The sequence below is a fragment of the Buteo buteo genome, chromosome 3, assembly GCF_964188355.1.
Source record: "Buteo buteo chromosome 3, bButBut1.hap1.1, whole genome shotgun sequence".
Classification (NCBI taxonomy): domain Eukaryota; kingdom Metazoa; phylum Chordata; class Aves; order Accipitriformes; family Accipitridae; genus Buteo; species Buteo buteo.
Window position 1 is genome coordinate 9468598 of NC_134173.1, and position 24567 is coordinate 9493164.

The window sequence follows — 24567 nt, forward strand, 5'->3', positions numbered from 1 at the left end:
ATGAAATACCAACTTCTGTGTTTAGGACTTTTTTACAGAAGAATTTTGGGGAAAGAACGGTTGAAAATGTACACAGCTTTAGATAGTTTTAGTAACATGACAGAAGCACAAAAGGCGTTGGGGCAGAAGGGACTGCCTTCCTGTGCTGGGCTGACCCGGCCAGCCACTAAGTGCCCACCAGCCACTTGCTCAGCCCCATCTTCCCCCCAGGAGGATGGAGGAGAGAGCAAAACCAGAAAAACTCATTGGTCAAGATAAAGGCAGTTTAAGAAGTGAAGGGGAAAAAAACCAACAAGCAATGTAAAAGCCATCACTCGCAACATCCCACCAGCAGACTGATGCCCAGCTGGTCTCTGAGCAACTGCTACCTTGGAAAAACCAAAACCGCAGTTTTTATTGCTCAGCATGATGTCACATGGTAGGGAATATCCCTTTGGTGAATTGGGGTCAGCTGTCCTGGCCGCACCTCCTCCCAGGCTCTTGCCCACCCCCAGCCGACTCACAGAGGGGAGAAGCAGAGAAAGCTGTGATGCTGTGCAAGCAACAGCCAGAACACTGGTGTGTTCTCAGCACTGTTTCTGTCAGAAATCTAAAACACAGCACCGTACACACTGCTATTTAGAAAGTTAACTCCATCCCAGCCAAAACCAGTACACTTCCCAAAGGAATGGGTATTTTCAGCTCATTTCAATGTTTTGAAGTTCCCTCTCCATAAAAGCGTTTCACTGAGGAAGACAACTATTGTAGTGTGTTTGATTTCAGCTGTAACGACTGGTGGTACCAGTCGGATCTGGGCTTCATCAAGTTGTATTCTACCCAGTAATCATAAAATGTGGTTCAGCTTCGTTCTAACCCTTCAGATTTTTTTCCTCTGTTTAGACATGGCAGAACGCTCTCTGTGTCTATGTATTAGCTCTTTGCCCCAATGCCACTGACAAGGCTTCTGCTGATCTTCCTGCATTGGCTTGTTTCTGTCATGAATACTTTTCTCCTTTCGAGAAACCTGACATAAGAAGCATATGTAGCTGTCTCTGAGGATAATTTTTCAGTGCAGTACATTCTAGCAAATCTCTGTAGGTGCCTCTGAAGCTTCACCCTTAAGCCTTTCCTTTATTATTCTGTATTCCTTTATTCACTACAAGTTTTTAAGGATATGCTATTCTTGGTTGAGATTTTTTAATGACTATCGTGCAGCCATTTGTAATTGTTTATGTACATTTCTTTTCAAGACGCCAGTGATCAAAGAGAAGACATTTACATTGGAAACCACATACCTTGTTCAGAAAGCTTCAACGGCTACTGTATACATGGAAAATGTGAATTCATTTATTCCACTCAGAAGGCTTCCTGCCGGTAAGTCCTGCATGCCTCCAAAATGTGCTTGAGATTGCTGTAAAGCTTAATCAAAATGCTCTCTAGACATAATTACAGGATGTATCAGCTTGCAGTTATCTAACCAGTGGCACAGGAGCCATATCCCTATGCTGTGGGCAGCACCCAGCTGCTCCAGTCGTGCGGGAGATTGGGCTCAAAGGAGAGGCTCAGTCAGTCAGGTAGTTCAGAAGCTGAATCCCTCTGAGAAGTGTGGCCTCAGTGTTGTGTTCTTATTTTCAGCTGCTAAATCCTATATAGAGAAAAAAAAACAAAACACAACACACAAAAAAATGCTTCTGTCTTGCATGGCTTCTCTGTATGACTGTGCTTTCCCCATTGACCTCTCAGTCTGTTCTTACACTATCTGTACATTTTATTGCTCCTGTCATAAACTCTCTCTAGAGTATCAATATCTTATTTTTAACATTTATTGCCTTTTTTCACAATAATAGGCTTCATCTAGAGAGTATAAAATTGCAAAATATTCTTTAGCCTGCACTTTTTGTCTACAATATAATCTAGCAGCTCAGTACGCTCAGTATTAAGCCTCTCAATGTTTCCCAGGATATCTGAGTGTTCCAGTTTATTTCCTTAGCTCCCAGATAATTTTTTTCTTTACATTTCACCAACTAAATTCTGCATCTTTGTTTTCCTCAAAAATAAAAATTAATTTTAAAAGTTGTTTATAGAAAAAGGCCATTTCTTCTTAATAACATGTAGTGCCCTACTTATTAGGAGGTTTCACTCCTGAACTTTTATCTTGCAAGCTTGTACTTTCAGATTAATGTGGTTGAAGATGCTATAACTCTTTGCTTTCCTTTGCTTTGGAAACTTCAGCTGTAAATCCATTAGATACTATCACATTTTCTCCCCTGACCTTTATTGGTCAAGGATATTTAGGGGTTTTTTGCACTGCCAAGATTTAAGGGTTTCCAGACTGATCAGAGGGCAGGAAGCCCAAAAGGCAGAGCCAATATGGTTGTCAGCTTAAGCATTTGAAAGCTTATATTATTCCTTTTCCCCTCTGACACCCTTTCTTGTTTATTTTCACCTTTCCAATAGGACTTATATGCTTTTCTCTTTTCTTTGGCTAGAACCAAGAGAGCTCAACACGCCTTTGCTTCCTTGGGAAACTGGGCACATCCCCAACATCATCTTGATGGGCATTAGGCAGCACTATTTGATTACAGTATTCTTTGACCTAGAGCTGCGTTTAACACAATTTCTGATGGATTTTTCCTCAAAATATTTAAAGTAGAGGTATTTCAAGGAAAACATTCCTGGCTGAATGAACTGATATTTTTGTTTCTCAGAATTTTTTTCTGGATGGCGCTAATCATATAGTCATTTATTCATTTATGATTCAATTACTATTCAATCATTTAAATATTCATTATTACTCTAATAATTACTGATAGGCAATGTTTTGATGAATTTAATTAATGTACTGTCCCTTAAATTTTATTTTATAATTACATATACTATTAGTACCTTTAATATTTGTTTAAACAACCTGAACAATATCTCAGCACTGGACCTAGCACAACAAACCTCATGTGTTTCCAGTCAAGAATTTCTGACTCTCAGTTCTTAACCCTAAGTATCAGATCTCCTTTGGATTTTTCTTGGCTATTTAAATACTGATGGTCTCATACTTTATGTGTGTTTCTTACTGGAACAGAGTTATTAAGGAAACAAATGGTTTATATCAGACAGCAATCCGCCATAGTAATCATGTACTTCTACCAAAGAAAAAAAAATATCTCTTTCTCTGGCAATGAAAATATAATGATGAATGCTAGGGGCAGATTGTTATTTTCAAATGCTTTGCATTCTCATACACATCTAGCATATACATTGTTTAATTTGGTCCTCATTTCCTAGTAGTGATATATGTGAGGTATCAGATGACCTAAAAAACTGCAGAAAATACCTGTGCAGAGCAAATTCTGACTTTTGCTTTCACTGGGGGCAATGAATCTTCCTGCTCATTGTACAGCAGCCTTCCAGGAATGCCAGCAGGCAGGTGGGAGGAAGGTTTTGTAGTAGTCAATTGCATAATATTTAGTTTAGCAGCCTTTGCACAGCGGGGATCTGGTCTATCCCCTGCTGTCCCTCTTATGCAGTGCAGTTCTGCCCTGTCCTTATGGCAGGCTACATCAAGGAGGAACAGTTCAGCTCTTTGCAAAGAAATCTAAACTTCTTTATGCTAACTCAATTAATTGACTGATCAGCATATTTTGATAAATCCCTGCTGACCTCTATTTATCTTGCTGTTATATTAATGCTATATTATCTTGTTATATATTAATGCAGCAGAACGCTTTAAAATCTGTTCTACTAGTTTAAGGTAGCTTAAACTAGTGCCTAGTACTTTATCCCACCACCAACATAGTTCTTAACACAAGCACTTCTTCTTTGCCGGAATTCAATACTCCTGAATCTCCATTCAGTACTTCTCAGAAATAATTTCCTGGCGCTTCAGTGTTTCTGAGGAAACATCTTTGAATTACTTGTGCCTCCTCTGCTTTGTTTTGCCTCCTCTGCTTTAAAGCAATTCTCACATTGATCACACTTTGACTGTTACCTTCATAATGAAAAGCAAAGTAACAGTAAGAATTCAGTCCTCTTCACTAGCAAGGAGCCCTTATTGTTTCTTTTTGCACGATTAACAATGTGTTCCCTGTCCTGTTTCTTCCTGTATGCTAATACATGTTTCTCTTGATTCCCTTCCTAGCCATTACAGAGCTTACTTTCAGTACATGGGGGTTTTTCTTTAATAACTCTGCTCTTACTGGAACTTGTTTCATGCCTGAACCAAAACTCCTTACACAGCAGCTCATGGCTGGAGAAAGTAGAGTCACAAGATTATGAACATGTAAACCCCAACTATTATCCCTGCATGCAAAGGGGGATTAGAAGTTGCATTAGCAGTTGTAGGAAGGTCTGTGGAGTAATTATTTCATTCCTCCAAACAGAATTAATTCCTACCCTAGCACAAAGCTTTTGGATGGATGAGACTGATTTTGTGTCTCATTCAGGCTTATCTGATCCAGTTTACAAAAGGATTGTTTCTCTGCCTGCGTGTTTGTATTTCTTCTCCAGCTGTCTACTACAGAGCTGGAGCCCAATTGTATGATTCAGTAGCCCTTCATGATGCATTTGCATCAGTCGGTTTTAAAGGATAGCTGTACAAGGAACTTGCTCAGGGATGTGAGTGGTGGCCTTTGATTCTGCAGACAGCAGCTCAGTGTCTTGGGTGGCTTTTGCCTTTCCTTGTGCTTCTGCTTCTCTTGCCTTGTGACACGAATTTCTCCAGAGCGTGTTTCCACTGCCACCTTCACCACTGGTCCATCTTGCAGTACCTGAATACATGTTGCTGAACAGGAGCAGCCTCTGCTGAGTTTCTCACTGAGCTAACTGCTGCTTTGCTCAGGCATTTAGAGCAGCTGCTTCTCTTCTGTCTCCAGCCATTTCTCCCCCACCCCTGGGCAATTTTTATGGATTCTTCTGTGAACTCTTACTTGAACAGTTGTGGGCCATTGGATTTTCTAACCCGACCTCTGTCAAATTTTGGTTTGGTGACAAGGCAGGAGGGGGGTTGATGCTGGTCTTGTCCAATAGGTTTTGCAGGATTCCACTTCTGTAGGCTGCAGCTTGAAAAGGGATCTTCCTTTCCCCCCATTTTTCAAGGTTTCTCTTCCTCTTTGTCACTTCCCTCCCATATTGATGTTGCATGAGCGTGTTTCATGAGCGTGCTTCTTTGTGTTTCATTTAGCCTTGTCTACATGTTTCACCTAGTTGCTTTATTCCTCCTAAATATTGCCCCAATTTAATAACGACCCCACATATTTCTTTTGCCAAATCAGGGCCTTCACCACGCTGGTGTGTTTTCAGAGGGCCACTAGTAACCTCATCCAGGAAAGCAGAGCATATCTGCTCTGTCTTTTCTCTTGCCACAGAAATCCAAACCATTCCCCAACCTAAGTGTTACCACACCTCTGCTTTCTCACCAGCTCCTTTTCAGCTAGAGTCACCTTGGACTCCTTATTTCATCTGCAAAGTGACTGGGCTGTTGTCAAATTACAGTTTCCATGAAATATACCTTTTCTTTTTCAGGTGTGAATCAGGATATACTGGACAGCACTGTGAAAAGACAGACTTTAGTATTCTTTATGTTGTCCCAAGTAGACAAAAGCTTACGCATGTCCTTATTGCAGCAATAATTGGAGCTGTACAGATTGCCATTATAGTTGCAATTGTCATGTGCATAACAAGGTAGGTAAATTCAAAAACAGTGAAAAATTACACATTGTATGGATATACTTTTTCTGTGTTTAAATATTTGACTCCCAAATTTTTATGTGCTTTAACTTATGTCCTAAAATACCCACATAAAAAATACCTAATGACTGAAGTAGAAGAATTATGTAACATCCTATTGACTTTTTTTTTTTTTTTGTCACAAACCACACCTTTGTTTAAATTCACAAACCACCGGTAACTACTCTGAATCCCCAGTCCAAATACCCAGTAGAAGAGATCAGCCTTGAAACACATCCAAAAGGTCAGCTACTGTGTTAGACCTTCACTGGAGTTATTCAAGCATTGATGATATCTTATAGAAGCTATGATCCCCCCTCACACCCAGTGAAACCAGAGAGGTTGACAAGATGCTGTTCCCTGCAGTACCACTGTAAATGGTGTTACACAGAGAGAGAAGTATCCCTCACACCATATATGCTTTCTGAAAATCAATGTGCAGCTAGTCCTGTTATTAGGCACTCTCCGTGGGAACCTATTTTATGAAATGTGAAGATGCACAAGCACAGTGTTCAAGTTTCTGGGTTGTCTCAGACTCTTACCCTGTATGAAAACTGAGATGAGACCCATGGATTCTTTTTGATGACAAGGGATTCAGTTTGCTCATCAAGGACTTGAACCCAAGAAGGACTGAGGGCTCTGGGATAGGTTAAGGATGGCTTTGTTCCCTTATAGGTACATGAAGCATTTAAGTCCTACACTTGGGCATCCATGCCACACTTTGAGTTTTCCTCCTCAACTCATCCTTCACTTTTTCAGCCCCAGTTACATTGGGCCATAAAACTTTCTGCTACTGCATTAGCGCATGGCTTCCCAAACTCAGTGATGTAGAGTGACACCCCTGTGAACAAACAGTATAAGCCTCCTTCCCTATCTGTCTCGTAAGGTTTGACATAGCAGGTATAAGTACACATATCTAACACCTCCTGCACATGTAAAAGAGTTAATTTGGCTCATCCAATTGATGTCGTCCCTGTTTTTACTCAACACCCTGCTGGCCAAAGCAGTGGTGTGGAAGGCTGTGGTTCAGCATCCCTCCTCTTTCAGCCTCCCTATGACCATTCCCCAACTCACAGTCTCTCAGGAACAGTCTGTCTGACGGGCTGAGAAAGTCCCGTCCCGTTCAGAATTGCTGGGTTTTGTGAATCCTTTCTTAGTCCTGTGTCCATCCCCAAGAAGGGGATTGCCTGAGTCACCCCACAGAGAGTCCTGGGTGGGCTCTGTCTCAGGGGCTGCCATGAGCAGCAGGACGCCTGGAGAGCCAGCACTTCCAAAGGCTGACTGATCCAGTCTTACCATCCACTGGATTTTAAGTATGAAATATGTATAAAGTAAAGCCAATGCAATTATTCACCATGGTACGTGTTTTGCTGGAGGAAGGCTGAAGGACAGCACCTTGCTGGCTTCGGTCTCAAGTTCAAGCAGAACTCCCCTCTGAGTGATCTGGGGTCCCACAGACATCCCCAGGTGACAGTCTGATGCCAAACAGCAGGAGCATCCCCCCTGTCAGCACAGCTCACAGACTCCTTGCTATTGTTAAGTACAGAAAGTTACGTCCATGTGTTATTGCTCGGCTGAATTTTATGTGGCATATATAGAATCAGCCCTCCTTTTTCTTTCTCTCTCTCTTTTTTTAACAGAAAATGCCCCAAAAACAACAGAGGACGTCGGCAGAAGCAAAACCTAGGCCATTTTACTTCAGATACATCATCCAGAATGGTTTAACTTAGTGATTTTTATACCTACATTGACCATGTGATGTACATTTTTATTATATCTTTTTTTAAAGAATGGAAATATTTATTTCAGAGGCCTTATTTTTGAACATTTTTAGTGTAACAATGTTGGTCTGTATTCTGAAAGCATCAGCTCTAACAGCTATGGACTGTTTTAGTATCTTTACTTTTATGTTTTTGAATACAGTAGTTCATTTTATGTATCTGTATCACATGGTTATATAATAGACTTGTGCTTTATCCATGGAATGTAATATTTTTGGGAACACAGATTTATTCCACCAATTGTTGTAGATTAAAAAAAAAAACAAACAACAAACCAACAAAAAAGTCCACATTACCTAGCAAACAAGGCATGAACTAAAGGTAAAAATGTTTACAGCTTACTTTTCTTATGAGAAACTAGAAAACACTGTGTTTAAATACCGTAGATATTTAAATGTTTTTGGAAGTTAGTAACTGATTTTTTAGACACTGCCTATCGCATGAACTGTGAAGCTGTGTGCTGTGTGTAGTTGTAACATATTTATAAAATGTGTGGGCTGGGTCTAAGCACTGCCATCTTCATAAATAATTCCAACAATTTATTTTTAAAGAGGAAAATTATAAATTTCATAATTTCGGAAGTTACCTGGTAGAGCAGATGGCACAGGTCCAAAAGAAGTAGGTCTTAGTAGATTTAGGTATTGTAAAAATTGGTGTTGAATAATTGAACACAAATAATTGGAATAAAGCCTACTTGATCACTGTTAAAGCTGTTTTAATACTTCTTAAACTTTTTTAAAGAAAATACATGTTTTAACACCTACAATACAGATTGTATAGTGTTTGTGATTAAAATAAAAAATAATAATAAAAGTGAATGAATTACTAGTGCTCTTGTATAGAGTATTTTCAAGAGCTAAAGAAGTCCATCCAAATTAGTCTGCTGGTCATAGTTATAATAATAGACTGTTAGTTGTCGTTCGAAAGATCCCGAGATAAAGTGTGAATAGGATGTGTTCAGCTGTTTTAACATGTAGTTTAGGCTTTCAAAATTTTGCATGTGGGATTTAATAATTTGTTCAATAAAAAAAAAAATGCTTTCAACATTTTGAACTGGAAAAGCATGTCACAATACAACTTTTTCACTATATTGCCTCTGGTTTAGTGTGTTTATTTGTTATCCCATGTGGTAATTGCAGCAAGCTGAAGACCTGAAGTTGTTTTGCTGGAAAAAACAACCGTGTTAATTTTCGTGACCACTCTTTGAATTCCCTCGGAGGAAAGCACGCCAGTAACATGAAAACAAAAGTAGATCGTTAAAAATATGCAAGTTTGCTTTCCTGCTTAATTAGTAAGTTACTTAACTTTCCTGGATTAACGCTAATAACTTCACCAGTACAGAAGCGTGACCCTTCAAACGTAACGTTCCTTTCCAGACATTGCTTCCTAATTTTAGGGGTTTCATGTTGCTGAAAGTATCCGAACAATCATGTGTGGATATTTTGTAGTCAGAAGTATTTGACCAAGCTCCAGGAGTGGCGTTTCACGCCCTACTTTGAGCATCACCGGAGCCAGCTGTCGCCCTGGCTCCCTGCAGCAGCGCCAGAATCGTTCTGGCAGGATCACCGAAACTTCGCCTCCCGCCGACCCGGCTGAAGGCAGGCAAAATGGATCGCCGCGAAATCACCCCCGAGGCTGACAAAACCCACCAAAATCGTCTCTCCAGCGTCACCGAGGAGGAAGAAGAGCAAGATGCAGCTTACACAATTGTGACGGTCCTGGACAAAGTGGCCAACATTGTGGACAGCGTGCAGGCGAGCCAGAAAAGGATAGAGGAGAGGCACAGGGAGATGGAAAATGCCATCAAGACTATACAGATTGACATTTTAAAGCTTGCCCAGGCTCATGGCAACACAGGCTACACGGTGAACAAGTTACTGGAGAAAACCCGCAAAGTCAGCTCCACCGTGAAGGAGGTGCGGGCACGTGTGGAGAGGCAGAGCACCAGCGTGCAGAAGGTGGAAGCCAAACAAGAGGAGATGCTGAAGAAAAACAAATTCCGGGTCGTAATCTATCAGGTAACCACAAGCCTAATTTCTTGTAGCGCTGTCATTGTGCCATCTCCTTGGTAGCCACTGGTAGGCATTGGTTAATGAACCAAAAGGCGCAGTCTATCCAACGTGAGAGTTACTTTTTGCTTTCTTTAACACTGAGTTGTGCTCCTCAGTGCTTTTCAGCATGCACCTACTGACAGCAGCACACGCGGTCTATTATTAGTGTTGGTAGGTTCCTGAGCCAGTCGTGTAAGATTAACTGCAGATCAGCAAGGACTATTTGTTGCCTCTCCGAAAGGTAATATGAGGCAGGCCCTGTAAATCTTATCATACAAACCATGCCTGACATTCATCCCTGTTATTTTTTTCATCGTATCAAGTAGAAGTCCAAATAGTGAAAGTGTTTGCAGACTCCTTGGAAAACAGACTCTCTTCTAACACTAATTTCAAAACATATGGTTGATTAAACTTGCAGCATTACCCAGGCTGTCGTACTGCTGACAAACTGGGGCTTTTTTCATCGTCTCAGTCAGTAGTAGTATATGCACAAACTAAAGCTCAGACCCACAAACTCTTCATGACAGCAAATAGTACCTTTCATGCTCTACTTTGGAAATGGTTTAACCCAGCACTGTGCTTCCAATCATACTGGACAAGCAAATCATACATTTTTGTTCATTAACCTCATTGTAGGATGTTCATTGTTCTTACAGATTATTGTGTTTGAACAGAAATTTCATGAAATGGCATGGTCTTGCCTACATTCATACAAATAGACAGTGCAGGCAGCTCATGGGTTCTGTGAGTTGCTGCAAGTGCTGTGAAACCCATTTGTTTAATGGCCTGATCCTGCGATTTGCTGAAACATGCCAGTTCCCCAAGTCAATAGAAAGTAAGAGTGTTTAATCTTTTGCCAGAAGCATAGTTTCTCCTTCATACCAGCGAGTCCCCAAAGCTTCTTTCAGATGAGTCGTATTCATCATTAGGCATTCTTGAAAATACCAGCCCTCACGAGTAACACAATGCGCCCGCATCGCCCAGCCTTACACCCTGGTCTTGCATCTGTTTGTACATAAATAACAGTAGTTGCAATGAATGGAGCTGTGTGTTTCGCTGAGTATATTCACCACTGTATACAGCTGACAAATTCCTCTGCATAATCTAGCTTTCTTAACTACTTCATTTTCTACTACTGGGAAAAAAAATCTTAAAAAAAAAAAAAAAAAAAAAAGAGTAAAAGCTGAAGGTAGGAAATGTTACCTCTTTAATGTTATCTTAGTACCATATGCAGCCAAATTGTGCCTCCCAGGTTTTCTGACTGAATGACTTACTATGCATATTCAGGAGAAAGCATGGGCACAATTTGGCCTATTATTACAATTATTGCAAGCGGCACCGTCATGATGGAATAGAAAACAGGCACTTTCACTTTTTCCTTGTAAATCATTTCCCAGCTAAAAGTAATAACTATCTCTGACACTCCTGGTTAATGGCATAATGCCATTTAATTGATGGGCATTTACCATAATGATTGCAGCAGAATCAAGGCTCTGAAAATATTTGTTCTTAAAACAGTATTCATTACATAATGTAAATTTTTCTCCTAACAGGACATGAGCTGTGGCTTATTTAAAAATGTAGTAAAATATGGTGAATATGGATTTACATACAGCTATAAAGAACAGTTGTTGCTATTTTCAGATATTTCATACAAAAGGTGTCTCTCACGATGAGTACTTTCTCTAAGAATCACCCTCAGTAGGAGTTTCTGAGCTCTCTGCTGGTTTTGCTGGACAAGAATGACGTGCACCCTGTTCTGTATGTTTAATTCTTAGGTGGTACTTTTCAGGAAGGGAAACAGTATTTTTGATTGCTGTCTTTTTAGCTTCCTCTTCTTACGGTAGTTGAGAACTGCCAGCAAGAATATGAATGGCTTCCTTTTTAACTTCCATCCTTTCTGTAAGGTGGATTGAAGAACTTTTTCCCTCTTGCATGGAGGAGGAGCAGATATGCTTACCCCTCTGGGATCTGACATTTAACACTTTTCTGGAGGAGGAGAACTGCATTGCTCCACAAAAACTGGAACACACTAAGTAGTCAAGAGTGCACTGAAGCTTTAAGGCACAGGTACACTTATGTAAGTCTCTTTCACACAAGTGCAGTGATTTTCACACTGTTGATTTACACCAGTGTAGGCATACTGCTGGAGTGCCAAGACCTGAATGACTGAAGCTTGGCTACGATGAGTGGGAGTCTGTTAATAAAGAATCAGCATACTCCCTTCACTCTATTTTACAAATGGGTATAACCAACTTGTTTACTCGGTGGTTGTGAGTGACAGCTCATCTGTAGTGAGATTTTTTTCTGATGAACCATTTGGGGCATTGTGTTGGAGCCAATGACCTGTGTGTAGCCGGTGTTGAATGCCTACATGGGTGAGTGCACGTGGGTTTTAGTTTTAACTTTTGCCAGAACATCGGCATATGAGGAAAAGGGAAACACCAATTAAATCCTAAAGATTTTCTTTCAAGTGGATAGCTTTGATCTTATCATTGATAGAAGGAGTAGGCAGGTTGAAAAGGATCATTGGCTGGAGAAGATTGTCCCAAGTGACCTCAGGCACGATGAAAAGAGTAGGCAATAGCCTCCCTTTAAAAAGAGACAAAGTGATCATCCATGAGCATAACGATTAGGGAAATTGAGAGCATTCATTTTTAAAAGGCCATGCGGTTGAGGAAGAGATTTGGTAGCAGGCAGCTCTCCTCTCCAGACTGATTGCGTGATTAAAAATGCCAGGTTACTTCAGAGTTTCTAGTGAGGTCTTTGACCCTGGAGTGCTGCATGCCCTAAGGGTATAGTAGGGAAGGCAAACTACATTATAGGTTGTGCAGGTCACTGTTCACTTCTGTTCAGGTTAATCTGAATAACCAGCTGTGAGAGCTCTCATTTCTCTGCAGTTAAAGAGCAGATAACAATTTAACTCATTCTGGCTAAATTATTCAGAAATTAAAGGGGATTTTTTCTTTTTTAAATCCTAAAAGAACTTGTTTCATTTGCTTTTCTGCATGTTCCACAAGTCCTTTTTGAATGTGAGCATACAGGCACCAGAAAGTCCATGTTACAGTTACTGGTCTCTTTTCTATTATTACTTTACATAAATGAGTAACAACTTGCTATGAAGGGACGCATGTATTTGTTTCACTCACTGCTGTACGACATTTAAAATTAGTGGACAGTCACGGTGGACATGTCAGAAACCAGTAAGGTTATGGCTTGACTGGCCTACACAGCCATGTTGCAAACGATTTGTCTGCCCTGTGATTGCTCCACCAAGCACTCGGGGAGAGGCTAGCAGAAGCAGCCTTGCATATGCTGCTCATATTATGCATAAATAAATTAAAATATAAGTGGCTTTTCCTGCCCACTGTCCTTCTGCAGCATAATGGCTTGGACAGTAAAAATGGTGAGATTGAGATGGGGGTAATAATCTGAAAACCTGAAGTGGAAGCACTTCCATCTGAAGTGGCAGTAAAAGTCAGGGTGTCACGAGCTCTAGAGATAAGGACGCTAAAAGACCAGGCTCACAAACTTGCCGTCCATCGGCACGGAGTTTTAATTACAGCTATTCTGAGAAAAACCTGTGAGAGTAACCGTGACATGAAAGGCAGCAAACATAACACTTCTATTTAGAAAAAGACAAAGGAAACAATCTGAAACATTGCCATTCATCTGATACCATTTGGGCATAAGAATGGCAGTCTTAGAAGCAGGTCTGCAGGACAGAATCGTTAGCACCATGGATTTAAATGGCTCACCAAGAGCAGATTGTGCTAGGTAACTCATATTTGATCATTTTTCTGTTTCACAGAAACATGAGAGGTCTTATCCTTTCTCATATTTATGTACCTGATATCTTACCTCATAACAGATAATCCAGAAAAACAACAGATGGCAGTGGGTTGCGTTGAAATGGGAAGTGAGGCTTGTGATGGGCTTCTAAAAGTGTTTGCTTCTAAGATCATCTTTGTCAACTGTGTAATATTTTCATTAAAGGTCTTGGCATAGGAAAGGTGTGGATACTAATAAAATATGCTCAAAATGAGGAGCTGTCAGTCCAGAGATAGAAATAATAAAGAAGAAAAACCAAATTATCTTTAAGCTGGAGTAATGCTAATTTAAGTGTACACAGTGTCAATTCCTGTACTTTTAGCAGGAGCCCTTGTTGTTAATTTGTCTTCTGAGGCCCCATGGTTTGGGAAATACAGAAAATGGTGTGTTAATTGCTCACAAGATGACTGAGAGCCTACTTGATGTTGTGGCTCTTAAAAAAGTTAAATGTGGGCATGAAAGGCTTCAGGCAAGATCTTTCCAGAAATGATGCAGACACCCAGTGCCCTTGCCCAAAACACTTCAGAGTCTGTGTGGACTACCACGTACAACTCTGATCACCCCTGTTGAAGTAAGTTGTGTTCAAACTGAACAGGTTTGGAAAACAGCTACCAGGCTGAGCAGAGGAATGGGAAGCCCTGGTACACGAGACCAGGGGGTCCTAGCTTGGTTTAGTCCAGCAAGAGAAGAGGCTGAGAGGTTGTGGCTGTCATTTATACATGCATTGGGGCACGGATGAGGAGTCCAGTAAAGAACATCAGCAAAAAGATGAAATGGGTGTAAACTGTCCGTGAGTCATCTCAGGTCAGAAACCAGAAATGGATTCTTAGTCCTGGAGACATGAGGGTCCGGACAAAGCCTTCTACTAGAACCCATGGGGAGAGAAGAAAACTGAAATTGCTATTAAAGTGGAGTCTGAAAACTTAATGGAAAAAAAGACGGCATAGGTTGACTATCTGTGACAGCAGAGCACTGGCCTCAGACGCAGAGGCCTCAGCAGCCCAACGACACAAGGCCTTTGCTGGAGTCTGGTGGTATAAACCTTATAAATATTTTTACAGCTGGGACAGGTAATTGCCTTCTCTGAGATTACAGAGAATAAAAGAAACCCAACGGTTGTGTCGGGAAGTGTAGCAAAAGTCCTTTGTTTGCGGTGTCAAGCCCAGTCCTTCAGTTCAAAGCGCTGAGCTGGCCCCGTGCTGTGCAGCCAACTGCTGGCGGAGTGGCAGAGCCGGCGCTGAAGTACTGCAGGCAGCCAAGAAGATCATAAATTACCCGTGATTTTTAGAAAAAAATCAACCGCTGTCAACCAGCTAAAGAAAAACTGTATTTCTAGTGACACGTTCACAAGGGAGGAGGAGAAAGGGAAATTAAAAATAAATTAAAATAGCAGCTGTTGGGCCATTTCTGTGTTCGTAAAATGAAATAGGTTGCGTATTTCACGGGACTGTGTTCACGGCAGATTATAAACTTGGCTCTACACCATCTGATCCAGTGTAACTGGAGTCCCCAGACCTGTTCCTTTGTGATGATCCTTACAGGGGACAGGCTGTCACCTTCTCAGGGCTGCCATTGATTTTTCTCCCCCTAATAACATTGAGTGGTGGAAACAACCCATCTTAATTTACATTTGCACTGGATGCGGTTGCTCGGGGCTTTGCTTGCGGTTGGCCCGCAAGCCAGCAGAAGAACGTAGCTACACCATGAGCCTCCTAAGCCGTGCCTCTCGCCCATGGTCCCAGAAGCTGCCTAGAGTGACTTATCAACAGGAGCTGGGATTCGTCTTGCCAGGCATTAGACATCAGTAACGCAGGTGTTTGTGCATTTGGCCTGTGTGTGGGTCCCTTCGAGCGAGCAGGGAGAAATGTATGGAGCCTGATTCACCCGACCTGGTGTAGACATCTACTTCTGGATACGGTTTCTACTTTATAAGTACCTGTTCTGTCCATGTAGTTGAAAGGGCGTCCAGAAGCAAGTTCATACGGAGGTGTGGTTGCTTGGGCAGACGAGCTCAGCGGCTGCTGATGGCTGCCTGGGTTTCACTGGTACCTGAGAGCACTTCCCTGCCCTAGCTAGCCTGCAAGAGCAGTCACCTTGTGATGAATGAATGAAACAAAACATTACCAAACATATTTTTTTGTCTTATCACACCTTGTGATAGCTCTTTCTCCTCCACTGACAAGGGGTTGGTATCTACAGATGAATTGGAAGTGAGAAATTTCACCACTTTGCAAACCTGCGGACTGACCTGCAGACCTATTCCCTAGGCTAGCTCCATAAAACAATAGCAAAGCAAAGTGACTGTGAAGCTTTAATTTTCCCCCGGAGCTGCAGTAGTGCTTTTTATGCAGCATGTGGTGGCCTAGAGCCAAGGGCTTCTCCAAGCGGCGTGGTGTAACTGGGTACTGCTTGCTCGTTGTCTGTAGCTTGCTGCAGTCAGATAATGAGAGAACGAGCTGGGTTTCTTTATAGTCATTGTATGCTCCTCATTAAATTAATGAATTTCTGTCAGAATTTAAAGAAAAGGGATGTGCATTAGGCTTCACAAAAGAGAAAATGAGGGGGATTGACTGTTCTGGCCAGGCTGCTTTTTCGTTATGTAAAAATAATTCTAAATACAAGCCACAGCACTTGGCCATGAAGTCTGACGTGCTGAAGTGTTTATTCTCTATCTGCTTTACTTGATAAAATCCCTTAGGTGCCCTTTTAAAATAATCCTATTTCTCCCTCATCTGAGCAACTTTTCGGCCTGATGGCAGAGATTTTGAAATGGTATATCTGCAGAAAAAAATGAAGGGATCACTTGAGATTTATAAAGCTTCACTCTTAACTGTTAGAATATGGGTAAAAGTACTGAATGATTTATAATTGGTTATTCATCAGCAGTTTCGTATTTATTTAGAGAGCAATTTCAAGAAGATGTTTTAGTGATTTACCTCGGCTGCCAGTCTGAATAACAAATCATTCATTTAACATGCAAATTTCTAGGATTTTTTTAAACATTGTGTTTCCTGCCCATACGCTGCCAGTCATTTGCGTCGCTAGTTGTCATAGACACGGCAGCAGCGCCAGACCAAGTGCTGGGTGGCCTTCGACCATTTTGCTGCTTCGTGTTCTGCTTCAGAATTGTCAGGTGATCACCAGTCCCATCTGTGCTTATGTTAATCATCACCTGCACCTTCCCTGTCACACATCCCAAGGCTGAAAGATCATTTGCTGTGACCTTTTCCCTGTGCAACACAATGACTCCGTGTTACGGAGTTTCATCTGTCTCTCCTCCCTACATACGCTGTGAGCAGTTTCTTTAGGAGTGTTTTGAGTCTCGATTTTACAGATATATATATATAAGTTTTTATATATATGATTTTTCATATATATATAATTATTTATTTGGTCATTCTGGTTTTCTCTGCTATTGTTTTTCACATTTTAAAAAGTTCTGTTCTGCTAAAGTTTTAATTGAAATTAGATAATTGTGGAGAGCTGATAACAGTTGCCTTTATTAAAGCTTGTTAGAGTTACACTTTGAAGCTATTTGAAAAGAGAACGCAAAACTGGTTTATAGCGTTTCTAGCATATGTTTACTCATAAGACAATGTATTATCTTTTTTTCTCCTTGTTGACTCTAGAAGCCCAGTCTGGGCTCTGAAATACAAACCCAGAATACGTGTGCCAAAAAACATGAAAGGACAAGGGGAGTGAAGCTCTTGAGCTGGCCACATCCATTAAAATGTCCTCATATCCCATTATTTTTTATTTTTAAATGGCACTATAATAAAATTATTACTGAAATTATCATTAGAAGTCTCATGTACTTAAAGCCTAAGTATTGTTGTACAGTGACACTATGTCACTGCTTCATCTAGCAAATCCAGTGAACTCTAAATTAGCAACACACCTTTTCTTAATGAAAAGAATACTACTGCTGCTATTAATTATTGATCCCATCTGTGCTTACAAAGATAAAGGGTGGACATTTAGCTAACACGTTTGTGAGCAAATTTTTTTAATCACCTTTTTTCTTTTGCCCAGCCTCACTGACCTCACTGAAGGCATTACATTCTTCTTCCAGCAGCCCCCTTGCCTTATCTGCTCCGTAGTTCAGCAGTAAGAGTGAAAGGTGCTATTAGAGCTGACCTGATCTTTGCCAGGACACCACTGCAGCAAAATACCTGAGACATCAATAAACAATTTGCTCTGCCATCTCCCTCCTTTCCCTGCCCAGAGATGAGAAGAGCCTGACTGTGCAGGCAGGGTTATCAAGTAGGCACGTTTTGAGACAGTCTCTTTTCCCCCCAGTTTTCAATTATCTGAGCATCGCCACCTCAAGTGTCTCATAACGTTGATTAGGGGCATTGCCACATTTAAGATTATTTACCTATTGTTTTTAAGGTTTCTGTGAGGTGAAAAAGAGTCTGCACCTTGTGCTTTGCATAGTTCAAGGAGCAGGTGCATTAGCCTTCCTTCATAAATGCCTCGTTATATCCTATGGGAGAAAAAAGTTACTGCTGTGATCCCTTCCTTGAGGCCCATGTGAAGGACACAGAATACATCCCTTCGAAAATTTTTTAACTGTGAATTAAATTGAAATGGGAGCAGAGGGAGAAAATGACAATGACGGAGTCAGGTTTTCTTGGGAGCCCAGTGTTAGAAACATCTGGGTTTCAATATTCACTGTCCCCAGAGCCATCCGTTCAAACACAGTCTGTGCTGGCTTTCTTCATCAAAGCTGAGGTTTACTCATGTGTTTTCTTTGTATTCAGCCAGGCCCTTAAAAATTCAGACTTCTTTGGCTATGCATATTTGAGGAGTTAAATACTCAAAAACAATGAAAAGCCAAAGTTCAGGTTTTAAATGCATTCTTAGTAAACTCCCTGTGCCAGCGACATCACCAGCCACTCTTTAAGTTTTGTTTGTTAAAGTTGTTTCTTAAGCAGTGGATCTAACTAACCCTACAGCTTTATGGCCTATTTCTCTCCCTGCCTGGCTGCAAAGGTCTCCAGGCTTTCCCCTTACCATTGCAAACAACGCCTTCAGTCCTTCCTCTGCTACCACAGAACCTGGAGCCTTTCTCCTTCCAGACCTCATTTCCTTCCACACACAGGCATTTTTCCAAAATATTTCCAGTTTCAACAAAGCACCGTCTAATCTGACTCATTTCTCCCTTCTCCCCTCCTACACCCATTCATAACACACAAGCCTTCTTCTCGGCTCCCCTCCCACCAGTCACCTGCCAAAAACGTCGGGTCCAGATCTACAAGCAAGGTACCTGAGCCATGGCGTGTTTGCTCAGGACAGACATCAGCTGGGAGGACAGACGGAACAACTTGCGACACAGCCGGCTCCTCAGCAGAGAGCTTATTTCGTCGTGTTTGAGCTCAGCTCCGTCCTCAAATTGCTGGAAAATGCCCAAATGTTTATGTGTTAGTGGAGAGGCTATGTAAGGGTGAGAGGGTGGGAGCTGCATAAGGTAACCGTATATGCTACGCTTTTTGTACAAAAACAAGAGAACTTCCAAATCAACCACTTACATGACTGATTTCCCGACTCTTTTTCTTGGAGCAGAAAGAAAAAAATTTTGTTTTGAAAGGTCCAGGTCTATTTTCAGTGCATTGAGTGGTGGATTAACTTTTCAGGAGTTTATGGCCAACAGGCATACCAGGACCAGTGCAAGCACCCTCTCCAGGGTGCACCCTCTCCGGGTGCTCCATCTAGGAGGACTGATGAAAGGGAAGGGGAATGATCAGCTTCCACAGATTTGTTTCTTGGTTTCTGGTTCTGGCGTGCGCATGTCTTCAGTTTTTGCCGGTACGCAGGGCAAGCAGAGTGCACGTCCTTTGTATTAACCACCAGACAGACCATATGACTGCACTCCTCTTTCCTCAAGAAAACGGGTTAAAAATACCTGGCTGTTTGGTATCACCTTTTCCTGTGAAATCATCTCCTGTCCTCATTTTATTTGAGCACTTACAAACTTAGCTTAAAGATCATCCCTTAACTCCCATGAGGTGGTGGTGGCAGATAACGAGTCCTTCCTAGCAAAATGCTTAAGTAGGTTTTTAACTAAAAGCTTTCAAGTAGCATCATTGATTGCTCAACTCCTTCTCACCCTCCCCCAAGATCGAGCTGTCTAGTCCTGCTATTTCCAGTCTCATCCACTTTCCAGCCAAAAAGAAAGTTGTCACCCAGTGTAGGGCTCTGTCCTGTGCAACTGAAATCAGTAGGTGTTCGGTCTTTGCTTTTAGCGAGTCTATAAATGAGCTGGTAGCTATATGCTTTGACTCCCCCTATTTCCCACGTGGTGCTAAAACTTATCGTTCCTGCTTTAGGAAGGATGAGCTCCTCTCTTCTCTCTACCCCACTGATACCTAGTGATAGGAAGAAATGGGGAGGGGCAGGAGAGAGAAAGGAAGCAGATGAGAAAGCTCTCCTACTGAGCCTAAATCCCTGCATTTTTATTATGAAACCTCCCTAACATCCTAGCCAGTTTCATTAATACTTTCCATTTTGGTAACATCTTCCAGCCAGAAATTTTAAGAGGAGATAGAAACTCACACTGATTTTTCACCTTGCTACATTTGATTCTGCAAGATGTGTGCAGAAACCAAGGAAAAGGAGAAAATCCAAGGTTTGGCAAAGATCATTCTCAGAGTCTGTAGCAGAATGAAGAATGTTCCTCAGGACCTGCAGCTCTAGTTTCTGTGTCTCGTCTACAACACCTTCATCTCACATGTTGTTGTTCATAAGTCTTAATTCTAACACATATGTATGAAAGTTAAAGCGCTCTCTTCTTTAGCTAATAGACTATAAAGCTAAATACAATAAAAATCTGGCAAACAATTGACAAAAAGTACAGAAAAATTTGTTCTTCTTCCAAAGGAAGACAGATTAAATATTGCAGAGAAAATAGTCTCTCTGCCTTCTCTCTTTTTAAAAAGTAATCTTCATATGAACAGCATATCCTATTCACCATATTGTATTCATTTCTGCATGTACTGAAATTTCAGAATAGTCATTCTGGAAACATTTTTGTTACCATTTCAGTTGAAGGAGTGGGCTATAATTTACAAACTTTGAGGAATTATTATCCAGCTGTGTTTTAGTTCATTTTCAGAAAAGAAGGGATTATGTTTATATATAGAAGTCTTTATATAATTAATGTTAATTTGCACATGTTAATGAAGATGATCATTAGCAAAGCATTGTAGTTTTGTTCCTGCTGATTTTGACAGATGAGTTGAATAACATTCTGCTGTAATCAATGCAACATAATTTATCCCTATTTTTTCTAAGTATTAACAACTATTTACTAGAGAGTTTTTAACGGAGCCAAAGCATGATGATGTATTTTATTTTATGTATTGCTAGTACTCTGTAAAATAACATTAAAAATGACTTGCTCCTAATGAGTCACTGTGAAAAATGACAGACGTCTTTTTGGCCGGAAATCAGTTCACAGCAAATTATTCAGTAAGCCTGACCCATTCTTCACGGGTTCACAACTTCTAATATCTCTCCTATTGTCTGCATTAAGATAATAATACTAAGGGTAGAGCCCAGAAACTGTTATGCCTCAGAAATCAGCTGAAGTAGTTAGTACTAATGGCAAACAGCTTAGAGAAGTTTTATATAGCTGTTGCACCTGTCTGCACCCCAAAAGGCTGCTCCTCCAGGGAGAAGAGAACATGCACATGCACATAAACAACTAGTAGGGAAGAAGGGGCTGGCATTGTCCATCTCATACACCTCCTACAAGTTATGAGTTTTCTACTCTGCATACACTAGTACTTCTAGATAGAAGTGACTCACTGACACTGAGCCACAAATTTGTAATGTCCATGCCCACAGCAGTCTTCAGATCAGGGGATCAGTTCTCTCAGGAGATTCTCCCTGTTCTGATAAATCCTTCCATTACCACAAGCTTTTCCCTTTTTTTTTTAAATTTTTTTTGCATGTCCTTAACCGCTAAATGATTCTTGGTAAATTATTTGTTTACTGTGGACAACTTTTGGAAATCTTCTGTGTCTTTGAGCTTTGAGTCTCTAGCAGTCTTTCTTTGGAGAGGCTGCATAAATTCCTAGTGCTAAGATATCTAGGATAGTCACCACTTCCAAGCACGCAGCTAATACATATAATATGTATAATATAAATATGTAACACTGCATGCTCATACAGGCCACCAAACTCACCACAGCAGACAGAGGTGCTTCCTCAGGGTCATTCATGTGTTTCCAGATGGAACAAGTCAAGTTCACCTCAGCAATGGTGCAGGTGCTGAGTGAATTGTGTGGAACTGGATTTACTGAACAACATCTCATTCCTTTACTGACTTTGTCCCCTTGTGGAGCCAGCGCATGTAAGTTAATATGTTGGGGTTCATCCCCTTCTGGGCAGCAACAGAATTGTTTGCTAAGTTCCAGTTAGTCAAAAATGTACAATTGTCTTGGTGACAGTAAAGGACTGAAGCTACCGATACCATTGAGGCACTCATTTGGAGAGTGTACAGCTGACACAAGCACAAAAGCCTCTTTTGTCTACAGGATGTCTACTTTTACTGGTGAGGAATAATGGATCCAGGTCCCATCTCGGTGAAGCAAATAAGCTTCAAAAAAAAAAAAAAAAGAGAAATAGACAAACCTGCCCTGAAAACTAGAAGCCAGTAAACATAGGACCATGGCATTCACTAGTTTCAAGTAGAACCACACTGAAAAGAAAACTTTAAACAGGCATAATGTCTTTACAGAACTTGGCAAAGGTTTCTTCTGCCGTTTGTATTCTGTATAGATCACATACGATGGTACAAGCCTACCTTACTTTGTTACAATATTGTATGTCAGTTAGCGTTCATTAACTACAAGCCAACAAACAAAATGCATGAATCGCCATCCTTTTAAAACACACATGCTGGAAGATGACTCTGTGCTTTCATTCACAGGAGGAAAGCGAGTGTCCTTCATCTCTCTCTGTTATCAAAGAGAGGACAGCAGGTGAAACTCTAGAGGATGATTTCTTCCCACCTGATGATCTGTCTTCTGATGAAGAATATTATATCGAAGAAAGCAAAGCAACCCAGTTCAAGAAATCAGGCATGAGGCGCATAGATGATATCAAAAAGGCATTTTCAAGGGAAAATATCCAAAAGACGAGACAAAATTTTGGCAAGAAGGTAAACAGGCTTCGAACCAGAATAGTGACCCCTGAGAGGAGAGAGAGGATCAGGCAGTCAGGAGAGAGACTGAAACAATCTGGGATAAGGATCAAGAAAACGATTTCACAGGCTGCCCCAACGAAGGAGACGTTCAAGATCCATAAAAAAAATAAAGAACGAACAGGAGCCGAAGGTCAGGAAGGGATCCAGGAAGCCGGCGTGCATATTGCCTCTGAGCTTGCAGCAGCAGAGCCCTTCACTGAAGAAATCTCTTACACAGAAGTGATCACTAAGGTAAAGAAAGACAAGAATAGTGCAACAAAAGGTGCTTCCCCGTCAACTGAAAAAGGAGTGACGATCCCAGAAGTTGTTCTTAAGCAGGAAAGGAAAGAAGGAGGAGGAGGTGATGATGTCCCTCTGCTAGACTTAAAGCAATCGGCATATGGAATCAATTAGCAAACACACCATACTATCCTTACTGAACAAGAGATAACACAGTATGAATTCACTCAGCTTTAGAAAAACGTGTGAATTTGTGTTATATCACAAAACATGTCTTGGTGTTGTTCTATCATTTACGTGGGTGTCTGTAGTGTTGTCTTCCTGACAAAAGCCAAGCCATGCAAACTGAACAAAGGGGCTCCCCCTCTGTCCTGCAGCGTGCCGACAGCCATCATTAACCCAAATGGAACTCACGTGTCAAAGGGAAATGGAAATCTGATGTATTTGCAAGATTGATTTAGCAGTCACTTTACAGCCTAATCACTCTCTTCAGTTGTACATACAACAGTATAAAAACATTTTCCATTATCTTACACCAACTCCTCTAATCAGAAAACAATAACAAAGCTATTACTTCATATTAGCAAGAGGAAGAACTATGAAAAATGTCCGTTCAGCAATACAAATCTTTTCCTTTAAGGGCCCTCACTGAAACAGCAGAAGGAAGAAAATCCTGCTTTATCCAGGGTGTGACAAAATGTGGCAGGAATGCTAGGGTCTTGAGTAAATTGTGTTTCTTCTCAGTGGAAAAGAGAAGCTCCTGAAATGACTAAAGATTATTTCCAGAGTTCTGGAAGAGGAAGGTTAGATGTATGTAAGCAATGCATTTTCTGCACTTATGGAGTAAGAATAAAAAAGCAGAAGACACATTAAATATGGAATAGTAGGAGGAAAGGAGAATGAGGTATTGTATTCATGTTATGGAAAGGCGATTGTGAGAAAGACAAGGGTATGAAGCAGTAAAAGAGGGATAATATTAATGCATGCATTCTGTATAAGTAGAGAAGAAAATCAGAATATTTTAACTGAAATTTCCTTGAGATCTTTTAAAGAATTGTTACTCTATCCTGAGGATCATAGGGCTCATGAACATAACTGACCAGACAAGGGAATTGTTTTGGTTTCCATTCTCTGTGCTTTTTCTGAGCTTCACTGCAATTAAAATCTATTCTACAAAGCCACTGAAGTACAGGGCCAATCCATAACCCAGTTCTTTGTTTCCTATCATCATCGTTATCGACCAGCCACAGCCTCAGGGATTATGAGACAGACAGCCTTTGGAGTATGGAATGCTGTTACAGGAGCCAGTGCCCTGATATCAGATATGTTTGTAAACACGGCCGCTATGCTGACATGGGGTGCAGGACTATATCGCTCTCTTCATTCTTAAACAGAGTTGCCTTCAAAGCACTTATCTAAAGCAATGTTAGCCATTACTATCTGTGTGAAACTTGTACAATATTGACAAAAGCTGTATGATTGTATTTAATATCTCAGATTCATTTTAACAGCAGAGCATAACTTGGTTATCTATATACATTGTTTGAGGACTCCTAGCTAATTGTTAATCTATAATTTAAATATAATTAGTTTGATTTCAAATATTCTGCCTGCCGGTTCTTTCATTTAGCCTGGTGTACATCACGTTTGAAGTGAAACAGCTTTAGCAATAGTAACTAGGGAACACTGGTTGGGGAAGGTCAATGTTATACTATGTCAGTGACATTTCAAATCAAATTAACGTTGTCAGATTGGAAGCAGCAACTCCACTGAATGG

The 24567-nt window shown here is 40.9% G+C and overlaps 2 protein-coding genes across 2 annotated transcripts in view; both read left to right on the forward strand.

The window, feature by feature from the left end:
* Positions 1-8445, forward strand: part of TMEFF1 (transmembrane protein with EGF like and two follistatin like domains 1) — a 126296-nt gene extending 117851 nt beyond the window's left edge. Inside the window, exons 8-10 of the mRNA XM_075022773.1 lie at positions 1230-1353; positions 5494-5652; positions 7338-8445. Coding sequence (XP_074878874.1) covers positions 1230-1353; positions 5494-5652; positions 7338-7422 — 368 coding nt within the window. The 3' untranslated portion in view covers positions 7423-8445. The remainder of the gene's footprint in view (positions 1-1229; positions 1354-5493; positions 5653-7337) is intronic.
* Positions 8446-8930: 485 nt separating this feature from the next.
* Positions 8931-24392, forward strand: CAVIN4 (caveolae associated protein 4). Its single transcript, XM_075022774.1, has 2 exons — positions 8931-9496; positions 22296-24392. Exons 1-2 carry the CDS (start codon positions 9086-9088, stop codon positions 22962-22964), a joined length of 1080 nt encoding a protein of 359 aa, XP_074878875.1. The 5' UTR covers positions 8931-9085; the 3' UTR covers positions 22965-24392.
* Positions 24393-24567: the final 175 nt, after the last annotated feature.